Raw genomic sequence first — 23,943 nt, forward strand, 5'->3', positions numbered from 1 at the left:
GTATAATTTTTCTTTTATCCTCTTTAGATTCATTCCCTTGGTAATATACCATTTAAAGCCATTTTGATGATGTGCAGTTAATTAAGAAGGCAAAGAGTAGTTAAGAAGGCAAAAGTAGAAAACGTGGAGTGTATTTTTACGATGCCTTGCGTTCACTCTAAGACATAAAATACATCCAAATTAGTTCACTTGTGACGTCCAACTTATAAGTATGTGCCTTCCAAGCCTCAATTTAAAATCCACTTGCCACTTCCAAAAGCTTCAATTCTTTATGCCAAAAACGCGATAGAAAGAAAGATGACGCGCCACAAATTACGTTTTTTTTAGCTTTTTAATAAGAGAATGACATGTCAGCGTAAACACAAAAAATTTAAAAAAAAAAAAAAAAAAGTTGAAAACACCATATTATTATTTGCTATAGTCTTTGAGACTCATCTTCTAAACTCTAAAATTCTCATTCTTCTAATTCTAACTACACATAAATCAAGGCAACCTTGGTTTCTAGAACATTAAACAAAACAACATATATATTGTCTGTCCACAGTACAACTTTCCAAAAATCCAACAAAGATGTAAGAGAGAGATCGAGAGGGACCGACGGTTGGGGTTGTTGAGAGTGGAGGTCATAGAGAGGCAATGGATGATGAAGTGGTTGAAGAAAATGAAGAGCATGAGGAGGATAATTAAGGAAGAAAAGGAGGGAGAGAGCCGTAGACTTCCAAAAAGCAACTCCACAACAGTCTCTTATGCATTTGATATAGTTGTTTAAAACAGGATTTGAAATAATTGAAAATGAACCAAGTCTTAGGTCATTTAAAATTAATAGCTAAAATGTTGAGTCGGATATAGAAACTTTGAAAAAGCGGGTAGCTAACATAGAAAAATGTGTTCTTGCTAAATATTAGTTAAACATTTGCTAAGTCGAAAATGAATGCTCTTAACTCGTTGAACTTGGATTGAAGTCTGCAACTATTTAATAGAAATAAACTTTGGCTTAAGTCAATTCAAAGGAGAAATAGATGTTACTGAAGATCACACATCTATGAAGTGGGTGTCGATGATATGAATCTTCAAGAGCATGATCCTTCACAAATTAGGACCGAGTGGATTTTAGTAAAGTTGGAAACTTGGACTAAAAATTGACTCGAAGTGGATTATGTGTAATCAGTGTAAAAGAAATAGGGAAAATAAAGAATATCGAAAATGGGCCTAAGGTGTATTACAGTATATTATATTTTTCGTATATTCTACAATTATGTTGATATAAAATATTCTCTATTTATGGGTTAATTGTAATCAAATATTGGGATTTGATTACTATACGTGTATTTAGACACTACCCTATAAATATAGACCTTTGTATTGTAGACAAAAAAAGTTAATGAGGATAATGTAACCCTTAGGAGTATTCCGAGTGGTGAACGTATGTGTCTAATACCAAACCACCCTTAAAGTTCTTTGTGTTTATTTTCTATATTGCTTCCTCTATAATTTCCGCATCATCATTATTTCAACATGGTATCAGAGTCACTTTCTTGTGGACTCCAATTATTTTTCTTCTTTTTATTGTTCAATTTAATTATCATCATATTTCTTTTTCCTGAGAAAAAGGTGCTGCCAACGTTGTCCACTATGCCTTGCCTGATTGCCAAGGTTAGCAACTTTCAAAAAAAAAAAAAAAAAACACAAGCTCTCACGCACGTTGAGAAGTTCTTCAGCCCATACATGGGCCTACTCAGTTCAGCCCAAGCCATCCAATCCAGGCGGATCAATCCACGGCTAGCGTGCCATCCACCATAGCTTCTCCAGTCGTTTAGCCGATTGTCATCCCTTTTTCCTTCCATCGTTGTTGGCAGCCCACTGTCGTTGTTCATCTACGCGTCACCGGTGCATTCACCTCTACGGCTGATAAGTGCTAAAATATTCATATTTTAGCTCTTAATTTATATTTTTTAATTCCTTAGTTTTGTTAGTTTGTACTATTTTTTTTTTTTTTTTTTAATGTGTTTTTGTAGGTTTTTGGAAGAAAATGAAGCACTTCTGGAAAGTTTGAGCATTAAAGAGCAAATTTGGGAAAGCTAGAAGTTCTGATAGTGTGATCAATCACAGGGGACCTGCGCTCGAGCACACTACTAGAGAGGTCCAAACAAGCGAGCAAGGCATGCGCTCTTGCGCACAAGAGGAGACTCGATTGCAAACGTGCAATTGAGCGCACACGGGCTGCGATCGATCTCACCCGCATGCTGGAGAAAAGATAGCTACGGCCAGACTTCTTTTTCCTTCCAAATTAGGGTTTTTCAAGTCCTAGTTGCACTAGGACTAAACCCTACAATTTTACTAGGGTTTCTAGGATTTTCAGAGTATTTCTAAGCCTATAAATAGACCTCTAAGCCTCACAATTAAAGACAACTCTTGGGAAGAGAAATTGGAGGCTACTTCAAGGAGTCGTTTTTGGTTCTTTCTTTCACTTTACTTTTTAGTTTTATTTTAACTATGTGTAACTAATTACTTTATTAGGGCTAGATCGAAAGCCTAATTATGTTTATTTAATATTTCAATATTGGTGCCTTTATGATAATCATATTGTGATGCTTAACTTGATTAGTTCCTGTTTTATTGAATTCCTCAGCAGGGTTGGCAATATCCCGAGAGACCTGTAATACAATGCCGGTGCCTTAACCATTGTACACTATCATTCATCACTAACAGCCCAACCAAGTTTGACCTCAGGTGGCCCACGCTATTAATGATGTATGTCTTGTAGTAACCAACCATTAGGCAATGGCTATGCTAGTCACGAAACAACCATTGGATCCAAGACCCAAATAACACACACACATTTGACCATAGAAGCAAGTCTATATAGTAAGCTCATGGCCATTATTCTGTATGTACCGGTATACCATGTCATGCGATGCATCTTATCAACCAGTTATTAAAGTAGTTACCAAGTTACTACGAAAATGAAGACATGTTTAGCTGACATAAATCATACGTCGGGAGGATCTTGTTTACTACTAAACCAAATTTCAAGTACGAAATTCTAATGAGGAGGGGAGAATATAATGACCCAAAATAATTAACTAGGCTTAAGACAGCTTGGTTATGGGGTTAATTGGACTTTGGGTCACTAGAGATAACTGGATGGGCATTTTTAAAATTTTGGACTTTCTAAGCTACAATACACAAACACTTGCGTGGGAGACCACATGAGCGCTCGCCTGCTACAGTACACGAGCGCTCGTGTGGGACCAGATCGAGTGCTCGTTGACTTTTTATTAACTGATGGTTTTTACCCAATTGTACACCTAAAAAACATTTTTAATCTTTTGTGAATAGTACATTAGCGCTCACCACTACAGTACGCGAGCACTCGGACCTTTTCAGAATCGTACATCTGAGCATTTTTAATCTGTAGTGAACAGTACACGAGTGCTCACTGCTACAGTACGCGAGCACTCGCACCTTTTTAGAACTTCTCCTACGGTGCCCTCAACTTTTTCCCCTATATAAACCCACTTCCCATACAAACCTTAACCCTCATTTTAGCCTTTGTTGCCCTAGAGAAACCTTGCTTAGTTGATTTTTGAGAGTTTGTGAGGTTTGTGAATGTTCTTGGAGAAGGAGGTGTGGAACTCTTGCTATCTTCTAAGATGACTTCTTAATCCTTCTTTTATACTTTCCTAAATGTTCTTACTACTCTCCTAGTGTTACCAGTTTTAAAGATGCCATAACAAGTTCTAGTACCCATTTTTTTGTAAAATCAAGAACGATTTCGAAAGGTTTTCAACCCACTCTTGTTCTCTTTAAAAGTTGAATGATAATATATTTTGCACTTAGAAGTGTCTATTTCTTAACAAAACCAAGTTAAGAAAATCTCACCTTGAACCATAGTTACCAATGCAACATTTTATCCATGAATCAAATGCATGATTAATATGTCGAATTGCCATAATTACGTGCCAAACACATAATTAGCTTTCTATGTGATTTTGGTTTTTCAACCATGGCTCCATCTTTGTATGATTTTTCAATCGTCATAATAACCCATAAGCAACCAAATGATTTTAAATGAATAAAAACATTTATTGCTATTTAAAGAATTCTTAAGAAAGCCAAACTCAATTTCATGTTCTTTTGACATAAACTTGAAACACAATTTTCAAGAATAGCCAAACTCCATGAAATCAAACTTGTAAAAATTTTCTTTCATGTCTACATTACATTGTATCATGTATACAATATGTTTTATAATCAAATTTCTATAAATTTTGATTATCACACAAAACAGATTTTTACAACCCAAAACCGCTTGCAAGATTTCTGTTTCTAGATTCACCAACGAATGTTCAACGGCTTATAACTTTGTCGATATAACTTGAAACAAAGATCCGTTTGAACCATCGTGTCAACCACGAATTTTTCATGCAGGACCAAGTCTTAAAAAAAATTTATGAGTTACCTATATGTACCAAAAAAAATTGTAATCTCTATAGACCTTGTAGGAAAAACTGCAACTTTGTTCTATTTGCAAATTCAATTAAAAATAGCAAATGAACTTCAAACGATTTTAAATTTTCCAGTTTAGATCTTAACATATTCAAGAACATCTTCTAGTTTATAAAAAAATATTTCAATATTTGGAGACCCTTGGAAAAATTCTAAATTTCAACAAGAAAAACAAGAAAAAGAGTTTTTGTTCTTCATCAGATTTTCAATTAAGTTGGCTCTGTTACTAATTGTTGGGAATACGTATGCAAATCAAAACTTGCACAGCGGAAAGAATCATATTCCCATGCCCAAGAAAACTTTATGAAGAATAGTTGCTATTTCAACAAATATCAAGAACAATGATTATTTACTTGAAGATCTACGGCCACGCCTTGGCTATGAGCAAAAACTTTTTGCTGATTCTTCTTCTCCAATAACACAATTGATCTCTAGAATATTGAGACTTTTAGATCTTCTCACCAACAACTGATTATAACCCTGAGAGTGTGGGCTCTTGTTTGACACTTTAAATCTTTAAACTTTTGTTCTTTGTAAGTTAACACAAGAACTAATAATTTTCAAAGTGTTTTTTAAAACTGTGTATCAAAAGAACTTGATGTGATGATTTAAGAGCCTCAAGCTCTTCTCTATTTATATGCTTAGCATGGGAGACAGCCATGCAGCTCCTTGCTTAGGGAGCTAGGCTTGTGATTTAATCTTAGGCCTTCTTTTCTCTGTCCAACGCATAGGGCTAGGGAAGAATTCTCTAGCCTTATTCGCCCCATGCTCTTTTAGACCTATAGACTTTATGCCAAGCCCAATCTCATACATACTTTCTAGCCCATATTTTAAATAAATAAAACACTTAGCCTAATAAATAAGGAAGCCTTAATATGGTTAACTTACATCAGCTTGGTGATGGACCTAAAGGAAAAAATAATTATTGGCTTAAATATTTCCGTGATTATGTCCCAGACATTTGTTACGCGATAATATTTTAATCACAATTAATTCCACTAAATAATTGCGACTGCGTTCCAATAAATATTTTGATTAAACAATTAATCCATTTGACTTACTTAACGTTGACTTGTGATTCCTCCATGAAATATTACGTAGCAGAATTAAGGCTAAGGATATTGTCACTTAATTCTCTACCTCTTTATCCTTCAGTCACTGACCTTATGTTATTCTCATAATGTGAAAATCACATATATATTTTGGTATGCTAACCAAAATGTTCTTGCCAGAGTTTTGAGAATAATATTCATAAAATTTATCTCAATGAAATTTTTTTTATCTCTTTGCCTACTGACAAATGATTTGGATTCCTTCTAGGAAAATGCATTTTCACAATGTTTCATGTGATTACCCAATGTATTGAGGTTGGTTCAACCGATGATAGGTCTCACTCTTTGATACATCTAAGTAATCTACATTGAATATATAAGTCCATAATTTCTTTAGAATTTAGAATCAAAGTCTAAAAACAGTCTATTAAGGAGTTATTGTTTTTTCTTAATAGACAATATCTTTATGAAAAGACAATTCATTAGTCCGTTCAGTGCCTTAGGGTCTTAGCACCTACACATCAATCTTAAGACTCTGCTTCACTTGATCAAGGTAGATCATTAAGATTTGATGTGTGACAGTCTTACTAAAAATAAAATCGCCCTAGTTCCATTTACCGACTGCGAACTTAATATCTTTAAGGATACAAGGATTATGAACTAAGACCTTGTGTGATAACCACGTTACTCACACCCATAGCCATATTCAATGATATCCTTAGAACCTTCCACATGCATGATGAACTATTGGTAATAGGCATGTAAAAAACGTTTCATAAGTCATATACTCAAAATAATTTAATCAGTGAATAAAACATATAAAATGTTATCATGGATATGAAATCACTGAAATTCGGGGCATAATCCCCAATAGCTATCATATGTGTGTGTATATATATATATATATACGAGCTACGTCGTATTTATTTGAATTCAACAGGTTTTTAATATTTGAGTTTGATGCGAACCAACTAATAACAAAACACAGGGAATGATAAATCGGCTATTTCAAGAGAGTCGTGATCTCCAATGGCTATTTTAAGGGAGCTTTGACCTCCAAAACACAATAAACAGTATTTTCAAATAATAATCAATTCATACTTTGTTATTGATAGTACCATTTTAAGAGCATGCTTGAGATTGCGTTTGAAAAATAGAGTTTTTAAATCAAAAGGCATTATTTGGCAAAAGCTTAATTTTTAAGTTTTTGTCAAAAGTGCGTTTTAGCTATTTTTAGGCTTTTTGAACCCTTAAAAACGCTTTCAATTTGTTTTTACCAAATGAGTATTTTTTTTCTTCAAACAGGCTTTTTAAGTATTAAACACACTTTTAGTCATCTCAGACTCACACCCAAACATTTCATAAATAGAGAAACAATATATTATTGATTACATAATAGACCAATTAGGTCTTGACTTGGACGACTCTAATAAAGATAGAATCTAACTATTTGTTGAACTATAAAATCTTCAAAGATATACCCTTTAATAGACTCTAATTCAACATCGGACAATATCAAATAATATCAAATAATTATGATTATTCAGAGTTCAACCTATTTATGGACAAAGTTTTCCTCCAAACTCGGTTGGATGAACTTCCTCCAACTCAGTATATAAAAATGACATGTGTAATTTGAACATGTGAGATGCACATGTTTATTTTAATAGTAGGGACACAAATAATATTAAAAACTTATGTGCATCTCATATGTTATTAAAAAAAATAATACATGTCATTTTTATAAATTAGGTTGAAGGACGTTCCTCAAACCCAGTTTGGAGGAAAACTCTTTCCTCTATTTATTAAATAAACCGAAATTTAATCGAATTGACACAACTTAAACGTTTCGGTTTATTTGAAGCCCTAATCACAACACGATGTTGATAAATAAAATAAAATGGTAAATATATCATAAGTCCCTGAGTTAACCTGCCAAAATTAAAAACTCCCTAGTGTTATTTTTTTTTTAATTGTTTTTTCTTCGACAATTTACTTCCTGGTCAATCGAAATGTCAATAAACTCCCTACCGTCAAATTTTTTTAACTGCCGTTAGTTCCAATCAAAATGCACAATTTCACCTCATTAAAATATTAATTTTTTTATTAATTTAATTTTAAAATTTAAATCTACAAATAAAAAAAATAATAATAATTGAAGGGGTGGCCGCGAGCCATCCCAGGGGTGGCCGCAAGCCACCCCATAGGGGTTGGGAGGTGGCCGGCCACTCCTGGCCACTCCTTCAATTTTTTTTAAAATTTCTTTTATTTTTAGGTCTAAATTTTAAAATTAAATTAATAAAAAATTAATATTTTAATGAGGTGAAATGATGCGATTGTTAAAAAAATTACACGATAGGGAATTTATTGACATTTCGATTGACCCACTAAGTAAATTGTCGAAAAAGAAAATTTAAGGAGTTTTTAATTTTGAGGAACTAAGTCAAAAACTTATGATATATTTACTCAAAAATAAATAAATAAATAGGTTTTCAGACCTGGCTGCTTAAAGCGGCAGGCAAGGTAGGTAGGGAACACATGTAAAGATTTCCTGCATCTGAAACCAAACATATTCCATAAGCTTTCTAATAAAACGCCGCCACGTGAGTACTAAAAATTTATTGTTCCAACGGGTCGAAAACAAAAAGAGAGCTTTTGAGTTTAAATGGGTTTGGGAAAGGAAAAATCCTTGTAATAAGAAGCTCAACTCTTTCTCCCATGTCGGCAAATCCCATTTCAGGTGCAAACTGTTTTCGATCTGTCTTATGTTTCACCCATTTTTGCCTCCGATTTGTGTTAGCATCTTCCACATATCTCTTTGAAATGAATTTTAACTATTTCTGATTTCATATATATACCACTTGTTGGGTATTTTTTCTTTCCCCTCTGTTTGGTTGTCGGGAAACTGAGCGAGACAAAATGAACAGAAATTTGGGGTTTTGATTATCATTCTAATAACTTGCATGTTCACTTCAACTAAGCTTACATGCTATGCTCTCTTTGTGCTAAAACTCTCTCTTACTTTCAGGGTTTATGCTTAGATTTTGGGTTTCTTTTCAGTTTTGCTTCTCTATCTGACTTCATTTCTGCCTTGCATGTCGCAGGAAGTACTGGAGTTTGCATCTGAAGATTTTCTGCTTCTTCTGTAACGTATTCTGTTGCTGAAATGTTTATGCTTTCGTTTTAAGAAAATGTTGCTTGCTGTTGCTTTAGTTACAAGTAGATTTGTGTCGGATGTGGTTTGACTGCTGTTGGAAAGAAGAGAAGAAATTGGTAATTAGGGAAGCTGGTGCTTGTGTTGCCCGTAAAGTGTTTTCATGGAAAACTCTACTCCTGTTTCTGGCTCACTTGATAAGTCTAGGGTACTGGACGTGAGGCCCTTGCGGTGTCTTCTTCCTGTATTCCCATCAGCACCTAATTCTTCTTCATTTCCAAATACCCATGATGGTGCCCCATTCGGTTTTGCACCACCATCTGGTCCTTTCCCACCTGGGGTTGCCCCATTTTACCCCTTTGGTTCGCCAGGAAACCCAGCTGCTGTACCCAATCAAAATGCACACTTTACTTTCACCAACCCAATATCTACTGCAGTCCCAATCACTACAATTAGGACTCCATCCACCCAGCATGCGGCAGAGGCCAATGGAGATACGAGTAAGCCAAAGAGGCCGAAAAGTAGTATTAAGTCCCTGAAGAAGACTAAGGCTGGCCGGCACATTGATATTGCCTTGGCTGATGCTGACATAGAATCAGTGGTTGAAAATGTTCTCGCATCATCTAATCTCACCACATTTGACATGGTCCAACAAGCCAATGGGGACAAGGAGTTAGTTGCATACATACTCATGATGTATGATTTTCTCCGAAGAAAGGTGACTCAAATTGAAGAATCGAAGGAAGCAATTCCAGGAGTTACAAGACGACCTGATTTAAGAGTAGGTAATATTTTGATGAATAAAAAGATCCGGACAAATATGAGGAGGAGAATTGGAGCTGTGGCTGGTGTTGAAGTTGGGGATATTTTCTTTTTCAGGATGGAGTTGTGCTTGATTGGATTGCATGCTCCATGTATGGCTGGAATTGATTACATGAGTCTTAAAATTAGTCAAGATGACGACCCCATAGCAGTCAGCATTGTTTCATCCGGAGGATATGAGGACAACATGGAGGATGGGGATGTCTTGATTTATAGTGGCCAAGGTGGGAATTATTACCGGAAAGGTAAGGAAATAAGTGATCAGAAGCTTGAAAGAGGTAATCTTGCTTTGGAGAAAAGCTTGCATCGAGGTAATGAGGTTAGGGTGATTCGGGGTTTTAAGGATGTAGCATATACAACTGGAAAGGTATATGTCTATGATGGTCTTTACAAAATCCAGGAGTCGTGGGTGGAGAAAGGAAAGTCAGGTTGCAATATATTTAAGTACAAACTTGTCAGGTTACCTGGCCAGCCTGAAGCATTCATGATTTGGAAATTGATTAAGCAATGGAAGGAAGCAATTAATGCTAGGGTTGGGCTTATATTGCCAGATCTTTCTTTGGGGGCAGAAAATTTACCTGTGTCTCTTGTAAATGATGTTGATGATGAGAAGGGCCCTGCTTATTTCACTTATTTTCCTACTCTGAAGAATTCAAAACCAGGAAATCCTATGGAACCCTCTACTGGCTGTATTTGCATGAATGGATGTCGTCCTGGAGATCCCAACTGCCCTTGCATTAAAAAAAATGGTGGTTATCTCCCATATAATCCAAATGCAGTTCTTGTCAACCAAAAGTCCTTGATATATGAGTGTGGTCCTTCCTGTCAGTGCCCTCCTAATTGCAGGAACCGAGTATCACAAGGTGGTCTGCGAGTTCGCCTGGAAGTGTTTAAAACTAAGGATAAAGGTTGGGGTCTAAGGTCTTGGGATCCTATCCGTGCTGGAGCTTTTATATGTGAATATGCAGGTGAAGTTCTAGCTGACTATGAGGTAGAGAAGCTTGGAAGTGAAAATGATGATGATTGCATTTTTGATGCAACCCGCATTTATCAGATTTTGGAGATGCCTGGTGATTCCAATGAGACTCCGAAGATTCCGCATCCTTTAATTATAAGTGCAAAAGGCATTGGGAATGTAGCTCGTTTTATGAATCACAGCTGCTCTCCAAATGTATTCTGGCAGCCAATTTTACGTGAAAATAAAAATGAATTGGACCTCCATATTGCTTTTCATGCGGTCAGACACATTCCTCCTATGACAGAGTTGACATATGATTATGGGATAGTTCCGCATGACAAAGCAGACCTGAGGAAAAAAAAATGCCTTTGTGGGTCGATAAAGTGCAGAGGTTATTTTCACTAATGTTTATATCAATAGGCATCTGTCAATGAAGATGGTCCTTGCTAACTTAATCTTCTAAAAAAGGTTAGAGGTTTCCAGTGTCCTAATTGAATTCCTTGCTTACCATCAATAAGATGTTTCCATTTATTGTATTTTCTTTTCCTATTGAATGATTTCAAATGCCCAAAACATTAGTGAATTTATGCAAGTATTGGAACATTCACCATGAAAGGTATTATTACATTCTAGCATATGGCAGGTGTTAGGGTGTCTACAAATATTATTGTGAGGAAATGTCAATTCTCTGTAACCTTTTCTTAGACTAGTAATGTCCAATGTTCTTAAAGATGTCTGAAGCATGGCTGCAGAGGCATGTCTAGAAGTCAGGACCTTCTTGAATGACCTGAGACACAACCAGTTGGAGTTGCAAGCAGGCAGAATGCATAAACCATGCATGGGCATTTTCATCCTGAGCTGGAGTCACATAAAGTATACCACTAAGCGAAATATTTAATGTTCTTGATTAGTACTACTATTATCACTATTTTTCAAATTTTTGTGAACTATTTTTCAAATTTCAATTGAATCAAGCAACAAAAACATTTTATTTTTATACAATTATTGCAGTAATAAATAGTGGAAATTTATCCATTTCAATCTGAAAGATAACAATAGAAAATAGCTTACGGCTTTTAAAAGGATGCAATAATGAGAGAAATTTATTGTATTAGATGAACCTAAAATTGAAATGTTAAGTATAATTTTCATTTAATTTTGTGTTCTGACTAGAAAAGTCACCGGCTCTGCTCTGTGCATTTTTCTGTATGCAGGCTGTCGGGGAAGGATGGGGGTTGTTTTGTGCCTAAGTGTATGCAAAAGTGGTCATATCTTCATTTTTCACAGAGTTCTAATGTTTTCATTGTTTTTTAGCATCTGTAAAAAATGGTGTATATTTTATGCTGTTCAATATCTTATAGTTTGTGATATCATTTTGTTCTCTCTCTCTCTGCCCCCCTCTCCCTCTCTCATGCTAAGCGGTTTCTAGGATTCTCTTTTTTTGGGAAAAAGCAGAGAGGGGGGGTTTGGTTATTCTGTTGTTCATCTATATCAGCTGTGTAGAGTTATTGCACTTAATTTCAACTTCCCATTTTTGTCCACTGTATGTTTTCTCTTCTAAATGTTTGTGTAATTCTGGGTTGTAGTTTGGCTGACTAATAAACTAATATGTTTTCAAGACGTCTAACAACTTATTCTTTTACCAAAAGAAGTTGTCACTGATAATGAAGTCTTTATTGTAGATTAGTTTGATTCTTTGTGATTGTACTTTAGGCGTTTAGGGGTGTGGCACACAGATTCGAGAGGGTTTGATGGATATGTCAAGCTGTATACACAGTTAAGTTTGCTCCTTTATTTATGTTTGAAGATTAAATTTTTAACGGTTAAGGTTTGCTTGGTATTTCCTTTTGCTCAAATTTATATGTTTCTCTCTTAGGTGAGTACAAATAGAAAAGTGCCTGACATTAGCAGGTGTAATCTAAGACTTTGGCTTTTACATTCACTAATCCTGTTCCACCCTTGGCTGCAATATCTGTATTCAGAATTTAAATCTAGCACTATAAGCAAGCTACCTCTAAATACTGTGTTTGCATAAGAGATATGTTGGTATAGCTACTATCCCAAATGAAAAAAAAAAAAAAAAATGTTTAGTGGACAAAATTTGTTGTATCATGGTAGTATACCTCTCTACTTGTTTGGTAATAAAAGTGTGACATAGTATACATAATAATTATAGGTATCTTATAAAATTAATGGGTCTGCAATATGAAATTGCTGAGTGTTTTGGCTTGCCGAAATTATTTTCTTACCATTGTGCTGTATCTTGTTCTTTTCCTAGGTGCCTGTAGTTTACAGCAAGAAAGAACTTCAAGGTGACTTGGGAACTTCAAGGTGACTTGGGCACATTACCTTAAGAACTACTTTTGACTGGCATCCAAGAATGCCAAATTTTCCTACTTATCTTGTAAGTGAATTGGTTCACCGAAGACCTCTTCTCAGATCTGTATGTAGTAATATTTGCAAGTTGTAGTATGGAACTTTATGAGACACAGGTTTTGTGTAATATAGTTTAGTGTTATCCATCTCTTCTCTTTTAATCTTTAGTGAAACTAGCTTTCCATTTTTGGGAAGTGCACTTCTGATACATAATTAAGATTCAGCATATTTAAGCTCTTCTGATGTTACTGATAAACTATATTTCAGCTGCATTTCTGAAACCTTTAAGAACCAAAAACCTCTATGGATAGAACCACCTCTTAATCTCTTTGATTAGCAGATGATGTTGGGGCATATGAGACGGTAGCAGATCATCCATACATGAAACTTCAGGATAAAAGCCTGCTTTCTTAATTTTGATTTGAACTCTTCCATGGAACAACAATTAACATAGACTTTGTGACTAAATAATTGTCTTTCTTTACCTTTACAAGGGGAAGGGGATTTTGGGTGCACTTTGTAGGAGTGGAGAGTTTTGGATTAAGGAGTTTAGCCTCTCTAGTCTACTATAATAGTTGGAATAATATATGAAGAATTAGTTGCTCGCCAAGTCAAATTCTGAATAGAGAGAACCTATGTATATAGAAGAAGGGTAGTCAATCACAAATTTTTTTCATCAGGATCCATCAGGAATCCCTCCGACTCTTAAGTAAATATTGGTTGAAAAAGATAACGAGCTAAATAAATTGTAGAAAAAAAGATAGTGTTTTTCTAGAATGGTGCATACCAGTGATGAATAAGTGTTCCTTAAGTATTACGCAAGACTTGTACATGAGCCCTTGGATTTGAAAGTAGTAGTATGGTAGGGTGGAGATGCATTAAAAAAGATTATTCATATTTAAAATGAAGGATTCAGTTCTATGTATGTGATTGTACAGCTTGTATCAAATGGGGGACATATAGAGCTTAATATGGAGGGGAACCATTTAATTATTCATTTGAGAGCCATGTGCAGCTTTCAGTCTTTACAACCGCCCTACTTTCTGCTGATGCAGAATTTATTAGAGTACCTGCACTGATGCAGTAGTTGTGTAGTACCTTTTGAGTTTGCTCTAAAAAAAACACTCAAAACTCCGTTTTCTATAAACAAAAACTCTATTTTTAACGCAATCTCAAATGATTTTGGTTGAGTTTATCCCTCTGCAAGAGGGATTAGAATCAAACTAATAGAGGTAACTAATGGTGAAGTAAAGTAATAGGAGATGGGAAATTTATTCTCGTACTGACGGTGGGCTCAAGCATGTTTGGTTGCAAGTTTGTGATTCAAAATATTTGGCATGCAAGAGCTGAAATAAGCAGTCAAAACATGAACGGTTTGTGGGTTTGTGATGTACAATTATTATTTTATTTTATTTTTAGTTTTTTTTTTTACTTTTTTTTTTTAATTTTTTTTTTAGTGTATTTTCGTTATTAGGGGGGATATTGCAATTTTTGGTAAATTCAAAGTACATTGTCACAATTTAGGGTTTACGGTGATATTATCAATTAAGTGATAGTTTGAGGGAGGTATATGAACCTTTCTTTCTCTCTCTCTCTCTCTCTCTCTCTCTCTCTATATATATATATATATATATATATATATATATACACACACACGTATAGTCAATCAGGCTTTTTCAAGTAGCTATTATTGTCAAGTTTTGTTTACGAAGAAAAATGATAGGGATCAATAAGTTTTTCATATTTGACTTATATTATTTTATAAATTCAATAGATCAACCATTAAATTTGTGGACTCCATCATTGACTTATGTGGGGGTTCACATACGTTTATAAATCTAATGGTTAATTTATAAGACCATTTCCAGTAGCATTGGGTATTTTACCTAGTGAAGAAGTACAACTCTTTACTTTAACTATTGTTTTTTAACTACACACTCTTAACAAATTTTTTATTCCATTCTCTACTTGCTTTAAAATATTATTTCTCATTTTTTTATTATATTATTGCCAACACTTTAATTAAAGGGAAAAACAAACACATATATATATAAATCATTCATAAAACAAAAATAAACATATATGAGGAACATTCATCTCACATGCAGGTACTAATTCTTAAAATTAATAACAAAAACAAATATATGCAATATAACTAATAATTCTTAAGATTGGTCATGCAATTGCCACAAGTGTTCCACCAGGTCGGATTGCAGTTGAGAATGAATTTGACTGTCTCTAATTCTCAAATGCCTTTGAGGAACTCAACCAATTTAGGGGTATGCTTGTGAGAAACTTGTACAAGAGTTGTTCATATTCAAAGTCAAAAGCATCATTAGTATTTCGCTCATTTTCAATGATCATGTTATGCATTATTATGCATGCTTTCATTATATATTTGAGCGTTTCACGGCTCCAATCACATGTAGGTCCACAAATGATTGCAAATCGTGCTTGAAGCACTCCAAATGCACGTTCCACGTCCTTTCTTATTGACTATTGAGTTGCAGCAAATTGTTTGGCCTTTTTCCCTTTTGGACAAGAAATTGTCTTTACAAATGTTGACCACTGCAGACATATACCATCAGCAAGATAGTATCCTATTGTGCAGTTATTACCATTGATTGAGTAATTAGTTGGAGGAGCATGCCCTTTAACGAGCTCATAAAACACAGAAGATCGTTCTAATACATTAATGTCATTATGAGAACTCGATAACCCAAAAAATGCATGCCATATCCATAGATCTCGTGAAGCTACTGCTTCCAAAATCATTGTAGGTTCATGAAAATGACCAGAAAACATACCTTTCCACACAGTTAGGCAATTTCCATTTCTAGTGCATGCAATCAATGCTCCCCAACATTCCTGGAAAATCATGTCTTTCGCCAACTTCTAACAATCTAGCAACATCATTGACGTTTGGAGACCTTAAATAATTGTTGGAATAAGCGAGCATTCTAAATGCGGCAGTCACCTTTTGAGGGGAAAAAAAACTCTCGGTTCTAGCACAATTTCTTGTTTGGATAAAGTATGAGCTGTAATCTTCTACCACAAAGAGAATATGAAGAAAAAGAGGATGATGCATTTGAAACCTTCTTCGAAATACTTTTGGAGGACATACTAGTGAATCAGTAAATTAATCTAGAAAAAGCCTTTGGTGGCCTTGCAGTGAATCACGATAAATAAAGGTATTTCCTGGAATAGAACCACGTCGTGAAATGGATCCTCCCTCTCTATTGAAATGTTTACGTGGCCAAACAATTGCGGTAAGTAATTCCAACTCATTATCAGAGTCCAAGTCTTCAAGGAGCATTTTTTTTTATAGGATTAAAAGACATTGTGTTTATTTGACAATTTTTTTTTTTTTTTTGATAAGTTAGGATTCTTACTCAAAAAAACCTTAGTGACAAAACAATCATGGAGATGGAATGACTTCCTCTCTCCTTACAATACCATAGATACATGGTGGAATTTCTTCCCTCCTAAAATAATCTATGACATGCTTGATGGCATTTTGTGCTAACTCATGAGTAGCATAATTTGCATCCCCTGAAGTATGTGAGACACATGAATTTCCCATAGTCATTAAGCCCACCTGAATATCCTCCACAAAATGCCCAAAGGTGCTCCTGCATGTTTTCATCTCATTTATTGCACCTATGATACCCTTAGATCCCGACATTGATAGAACTCTTAGGAGAACTCAGAGAGCACCTGTTGAGAGTGAGAATAGAAGTGAAATGGGAGACCAACGAGACGATATACCCCAGAATGTGGAGCAACCTAGGGTTGAATATGAGGATGCTAGAGTTGGGAATCTCGAGCAAGCAAGAGCTTGGAACGTGGACTTCACTACATCACTTAGGGAGTTGTTTGCACCTATTGCGACTAACTCCCACTCGTGTATAGTGTTGCCACCAACCAATGCTACTCATTTTGATTTGAAGCCACATATCATCCAACTCCTACCATCATTCCATGGCCTAGAACTTGAAAATCCTTACGGTCATGTAAAGAAATTCAAGGACATATGTGTCACTTTCAAATTTCAAAATTTTTCCGAGGAGTCTGTCCACCTTAGACTATTTCTTTTCTCTTTGCACGAGAAAGCTAGGGCATGGTTGGATTCCAACACGCCTGGATCCATTACATCTTGGGAAAGCTTGTTAAGCAAGTTTTATAACAAGTTTTTCCCAATGTCAAAGGTCAATGAATGCAGAAAGGAAATAAGTTCCTTCACTTAGGAGGAGGACGAGAAATTTTTGGAGAGTTGGGAAAGATTTAAGGAGTTGTTGATAAGATGCCCTCCACATGGATATGAGGAAGTGGAGACTCGTTCAATTTTTCTACCAAGGATTGATCCAATCCAACCGTAGTATGATCGAGTCAATGAATGGGGGGGCATTCTTAAGTTTGAATGGGGATGAAGCATATAAGGCATTGGACAAGTTGTTCGACAGCTCACAGCAGTGGGATTTTTTAAGTTGTCGGGATAAATTTGCCCGTATTCCCAAGAAAGGTGGCATGTATGAGGTTAAGGAGGACACTGCTTTGAGGATAAAGATAGATGTCCTAACCAAGAAGGTTGAAGCTCTTGCAGTGGGTCAGTCCATAAATGCTGCCAACACATTCAATGTTGATGGCTATTCAATCTATGCTAATCCTATGCACTTAGCACAGAATTGTCCATTTTCATTGGCTTTTGCCGAGTGCTCCATGGAACAAGTGAACACTTTCAACAACTTTAGGAAGCAAGCGAGTGGACCCTATTCGGAGACATACAATCCAGGGTGGTGAAACCACCCTAATTTCTCATGGAAGCAAAGCCAACCAATGAACTAAGGATTTCCCCCACATGCTCAGAATCATGGTCGTTCAGCTCAACTAGCACAACCTTTTGCATGTTCATCACAATCATTGCTGGAAGAAATAATGAAGGCATTCATACAATCGAATAGCCAGACCATACAAGAGCTTAAAAACTCTGCCATGGCAAACACCCAAGAGATAGATGGAGTGAAGAATGCCACCATGGTTAACACCCAAGCAATTGTGAAGATGGAGAGTCAGATTGGACAAATAGCCAATCACGTGGGTGAGAGAGAAAAGGGGAAGTTACCTAGTCAGCCAGTGCCCAACCCAAAAGGACAATATATGGTTGGAAATTCCTCAAGTCTTGCACACGGGCAAGAACATGTACAAGCGATTGTCACACTGAGGTCAGGGAGGCAAGTGGACAATCAAGTGGTTGAGCAAGAAGAAGACCCTGCGGGGCAAGAAGGTGAAAGAGTGGCAACAAAGAGAAGAGAGAAGCCGTGCCATCTACAGCCACACCCATTAGTAAGGACCCTCCTAGGTCATTTGTGCCGAAAGCACTTTACCTTGAAAGGTTGCAAGCACCCAAGAATGGGAGGGAAGTTTGAGGACATTCTGGAGGTGTTCAAGCAGGTTCAAATCAACATCCCATTTTTGGACGCCATCCAACAAGTACCTTCATATGCCAAGTTCTTGAAGGATTTGATTATAGTGAAGAGGAAGACGAATGTTCCGAAGAAGGCATTCCTGACCGAGCATGCTAGTTCAATCCTGCAATGCAAGTTGCCCCTCAAGTACAAGGACCCTGGGTGTCCCACTATTTCTTGCATGATAGGAGTTAGCCAAATTGAGAGGGCATTATTGGATCTTAGGGCAAGTGTAAATTTGTTGCCCTACTCAGTTTATGTGCAGTTGGGACTAGGAGAGTTGAGGCCCACATCCATGACACCGCAATTAGTCGACAGGCCAGTGAAGGTTCCACGGGGAATAGTAGAGGATGTCTTGATTAAGGTGGATAAGTTTTATTTCCCTATGGATTTTATTGTGCTTGACACAGAGCCGGTTCCGAGTGTGGGGAGTCAAATACCGGTGATCTTAGGGCGACCATTTCTAGCTATGGCTAAGGCCCTAATCAATTGTAGGACGGGGGTAATGAAGATTTCCTTCAGGAATATGACAATGGAGCTGAATATTTTCCATATTAGAAAGCAACCATTGGAATATGAGGAAGTGCAACAGGTATGCTTGATAGAGGAGATCATTGTGGAGGTTGTTGAAGAATCAAGCATAGAGGACCCCTTGGAAGCATGCTTTGCTTAGTTCGGAGAGGATTTGGACTTGGACAAATTGCTTGAGCAAGCAGATGCGATTTTGGAGACTGCTCCTCTGGTGAGCAGTGAGAAGGAGGAGACAACAGTACCTGATCCCTCAAAGAAGGAACTTAAACCTCTACCGGACACTCTCAAGTATAAGTTCCTAGGTCTAGCAAATTCTTTGCTTGTGATTATAGCTTCAGATTTGGTTGATGCTCAAGAGGAGAAATTGTTAGAGGTTATTGGCTGGACTATTGAGGATATCAAGGGGGTCAGTCCCTCGGTGGTAATGCATAAGATACATTTGGAGGAGAATGCCAAGCCATCGAGGGAGCCACAGAGGAGGCTCAACCCAGCTATGTAAGAGGTTGTGAGGACTGAAGTGATAAAGTTGTTGGATGCAAGGATCATTTATCCAATCTTTGATAGCAAGTGGGTGAGCCTGATTCATGTTGTGCCTAAGCGGGCTGGATTGACGGTAGTGAAGAACAAGGATGACGTATTGGTCCCAACTCGAGGTCAATCAGGATGGAGAGTATGCATAGACTACCGGAAGTTGAATGCTGCCACCAGAAAGGATCATTTCCCGCTTCCATTTACTGATCAAATGGTGGAGCGCTTGGCTGGGCATGAATACTATTGTTTCTTGAATGGTTATTCTGGATATAACCAGGTCCCTGTGGACCCCAAAGATCAGGAGAAGATGACGTTTACCTGTCCTTTTGGGACTTTCGCCTGCCGTCACATGCCCTTTGGGTTATACAACGCACCCGCCATTTTTTAATGGTACATGATCAATATTTTTTTTGACATGGTAGAGCGTTTCTTGGAGATTTACATGGATGACTTCTTTGTCTTTGGTTCATCCTTTGATGAGTGTTTGCACCGCCTAACTTTGGTATTAGTACGGTGCAAGGAGAAGAACCTGGTGCTCAATTGGGAGAAGTGCCATTTTATGGTCAAGCAAGGTATTGTATTGGGGCACGTTATATCTCAGAGGGGGATTGAGGTTGACAAAGCAAAGGTGGATCTGATTTCCAACCTTCCACCCCCACATACAGTGAAGGAGGTTCTCTCTTTTCTGGGCCATGCAAGGCAGTTTATCCAGGACTTTAGCAAGATTGCCAGGCCCTTATGCAAGTTGTTGGTGAAGGATGCCCCATTTGTATTCGATGAGGATTGCAAGAGAGCATTTGGGGACCTCAAGAGCATTTTGACGTCCACACCCTTTATTTAGCCACCCAACTGGGGTGTACCTTTTGAGATTATGTGTTACGTATCGGATTATACCGTTGGAGCTGTTTTGGGGCAGCGTGTTGATAGACTCCCCCATGTTTTTTACTATGTGAGCAGGACTCTAAACGATTCACAACTCAATTACTCCACCATGGAGAAAGAGTTGTTGGCAGTCAATTTCGCGTTATATAAGTTTAGATCCTATTTGCTAGGATCTAAAGTCATCATCTTTTCGGATCACACAACATTGAAGTATCTTTTTTTTTTTTTTTTTTTTTTTCCAAAAAATATGCTAAATCTCATCTGATCCGATGGATTTTGTTACTTCAGGAGTTCGACATAGAAATTCGGGACAAGAAGGATTTCAAAAATGTGGTGGCAGATCATTTGTCTAGATTGACTCTGGATTACACAGAGGACGCCGGCTGCATTTCAGAGACTTTTCCTAATGAGCAATTGATGCACATTGCTCATAATCCTGCACCATGGTTTGCTGACATAGTGAACTATCTCGTCATCGGTCAACTGCCTCAGTAGTGGGGGCGAGAAGATAGGTCCAGATTTTTGTCCATGGTGAAGAACTTTTTTTGGGATGATCCTCACCTGTTCAAGTATTGTTCCGATCAGATCATTAGGAGGTGTATACCTGAGCATGACTGATAAGTACGAAATATTGCATGCTTGGACCCTTTTATTTACATTAGTTAATCCTTTAGCTGTGTTGTTATTTAATATTTTGTGTTAGTTTTGTGTTTTTAATGTTTTGTAGGTCAATAAAGAAAAACTACAAGTTTAAAGGAAAAAAATGCAAAGTTTAGAAGAAAGTATACTTTGAGAAGACCTAGATGATGTGGTTAAGTTTAACCAAATCCTAGAAATGGTTAAAGTGGATTAAAGATTAGATTGGATAAGAAAAGGTTATTAAAAAAAAAAAAAGGTTAATGTTTTATGTGGGATATCTACATGCTAAAAAGTGAGGGGGAAGCGTGAATTTTCATTTTAATGATTTTAATGCCTCTCCTAGTTATAGGACACCAGCTCCTACCAACTACCCTAAAAATTTTAACCCACTTAAACCTTGTTCATATTGTTTCAATCCTTATCATGAGGAAAACAATTGTCCAGATCTACGAGCTGAGCTCAATGACTTATGGGACAAATTAGACCAAATCAGAGCAGCTAGATCTAACTTTTCATATGAACAAATGAACACCAGTTTCTCCAGCCCGAGGTTTGATTCAAATTTCAATTGTTATAACCCGGATTGGAGCAACCAATCCGATTTCTCAAGATCAGCTCAGGCTGCAGGAAATTATGCTCACCAATTTGATGAATTACACCATTCAGAAATAGGTCATCTAGTTGCTGACTTAAACAGAATAGAGGAAGAAGAGCTTCAAAGTTACCTGATGGCTGAAAGGCACTACATGATTGATGAGGATGATTCCAAAAATTCTTATCATGAGCATGCCCAAGTCACCATCATACTTGAGAGTGAGGAAATTGTGGATAACAAAGAGGAGGAAGTGAAAGAGGAGCAAATTGAGCACCATGAGAACAGTGAGCCACCAATAGATCATCATCTACCCAATGACATGGAATCGAGTACTGAAGCTCCTGCCTGCATCACTGTCCCTCTTGAGACACAACAAGAGCCCAAAGCTTCATCGCCTGAATGTCTCAAATTTAGGAACTGCTTTCCTAAGAAGATCCTTCGAAGCAAGCAATTCTATATAAGATGGCGAAACATCCTTCCAGAGGGGTATGAAGTTTTGAAGAAGAAAGTGTGGAAGGGATTGGTTGGACATCCACATGATAGGGGGAAGCGCTGTAAAGTTTTCTCCTCCAGTTTATTTTTTGCACTTCACTCCACAAATTCTTTCTTTCCTTTTTCATTACATGTTATTTTTATTTGTTTTTGTTTCTAACAGCAATTAATCTTTTGATTTTTGTTTGTATAAAAAAAAATTTTGCTTTTAGTTTTTGTTGACAAGCGTTTTGGTGTTTGAGTTTGGAGGATGCCCTGCCACTTTTTCACACCTTGAGATTTCCTTACTTCTGGTAATGTATTTTATACTACTCATTGAGGGCAATGTGTAATTCAAGTTTGGGGGTATGGAAAAACACTTTGTCTATTTATTTTTGTTCTTATTTGTTTATTTTTATTTGTCATTTTGTGTTAAAAAATTTGAAAAATAAGAAAAAAGTGTGTTATGTTGTTGTCAAGTTTGAGTTAAACTGTAACTGTGATTTGCATTTCATTAGCTTGCTTAAAGGGTTGAACACATCATTATGTCATTAGGAGTTTGAGTCCTTTAACTTATTTTTGGGTAAAAGAGATTTTATTTGTTTTGAGATAAATTTTTATGAGCACATTATCATGTTTTCTGTGAGGTATGATGTTTGAACTTAAGCTTATTCTCTTTGAGATTTGCGGATGACCTATTGATGAATAACCATTGGCTTATATATATATATATAAAAGAAGAAGAAAAAAATTATAAAAAAAAAGAAAAAAAAAAGAAAGATCATGTTGAGTTTTTCGCTGAGTAATCGGACCTCTTGTCTCATTAAGTATTGAGTGTTCGCGTCAAAAGATGTGAAGTTTAGTGTTGATTTATGATACGGCTAATCTGACTTCGTAGCCTTTTTGACTAAAGTTAATAAGCCTTTAGGGATGTTCTACATCTCGTGCCCTAAAGCCGCCTGGCATGGGAGTCATTGGCCTAACACTTGATACATGGGTCAATTAGAAAGCTTAAGGGAGTTAGACATTGTAGAGCCTATAAAAAAAAAAAAAACAATAACAAAAAATGCGTATCTTGCCTTGGTTGTTTCATTTGACAGAGAATTTTACAAATTTTATGGAACTTGTCTTGAGTTTTAGCTGAAAGCTTCATGATTGTATGTTAATTACACTTTACACTTTTCAGAACATATGAGGTCTAATTTGTCCATTTATGACTAAAGTGATTTTGGATTTCCTTTTGACTGTTATGATGGTGTTTGTCTTTTTAAACTTGCTCATGAATAAGAACCATGGTTTATGTGAAACTTCTTTCTTGTTAACAACATAGTGCTACAATGTTTGTGGGCATCATTTCTGTTAAGCCCTCAAGCGACTTCACTCGTCCACTAGGTATGCCTAGGGGTTTAAAACGCTTGTTGCATATGCTAAATACAATTGTCTCTCCCACGAAAGAGGATTTATGTTTCTTGCTTTCATTATATTTTTCATTTTGTTTTGCTAAGGGACTAGCAAAATGTAAGTTTGGGGGTGTTTGATAAGTGCAAAATATTGCATACTTGGACCCCTTTATTTACATTAGTTAGTCCTTTAGTTGTGTCGTTATTTAATATTTTGTGTTAGTTTTGTGTTTTTAATGTTTTGTGGGTCAATGAAAAACTGCAGCTTTAAAGGAAAAAATGCAAAGTTTGGAAGAAAACATAATTTGAAAAGACTTAGATGATGTGGTTAAGTTTAATCAAATCCAAGAAAATGTCAAATCGGATTAAAGATCAGAATGGTAAGATTTCAGATTGGATTCAAATTCAAATTCTGCACACGTCTCAATATTTTGACCATAACTTTCCGCTCAAATATCGGATTGAAGTGATTCAAGCAGCACTACAAATATAATTCAAAATACTACAATTCATTGTGAAATAGTATTTTCCTAATTTGGACGGTTACTATGCCAAAAT

The 23,943-nt window shown here is 36.4% G+C and overlaps 1 protein-coding gene across 2 annotated transcripts; it reads left to right on the forward strand.

Moving 5' to 3' along the window:
* Positions 1 to 8,202: 8,202 nt before the first annotated feature.
* Positions 8,203 to 13,107, forward strand: LOC132191723 (histone-lysine N-methyltransferase, H3 lysine-9 specific SUVH1-like). 2 transcript variants are annotated; one of them, XM_059606817.1, is made up of 4 exons: positions 8,203 to 8,301; positions 8,666 to 10,963; positions 12,209 to 12,271; positions 12,774 to 13,107. In XM_059606817.1, exon 2 carries the CDS (start codon positions 8,879 to 8,881, stop codon positions 10,898 to 10,900), a length of 2,022 nt encoding a protein of 673 aa, XP_059462800.1. In that variant the 5' UTR covers positions 8,203 to 8,301; positions 8,666 to 8,878; the 3' UTR covers positions 10,901 to 10,963; positions 12,209 to 12,271; positions 12,774 to 13,107. The 2 variants fall into 2 exon arrangements, with proteins under 2 accessions (XP_059462800.1, XP_059462799.1); XM_059606816.1 differs by lacking the exon at positions 12,209 to 12,271.
* Positions 13,108 to 23,943: the final 10,836 nt, after the last annotated feature.

The sequence above is a fragment of the Corylus avellana genome, chromosome ca9 (genome assembly GCF_901000735.1).
Source record: "Corylus avellana chromosome ca9, CavTom2PMs-1.0".
NCBI lineage: Eukaryota > Viridiplantae > Streptophyta > Magnoliopsida > Fagales > Betulaceae > Corylus > Corylus avellana.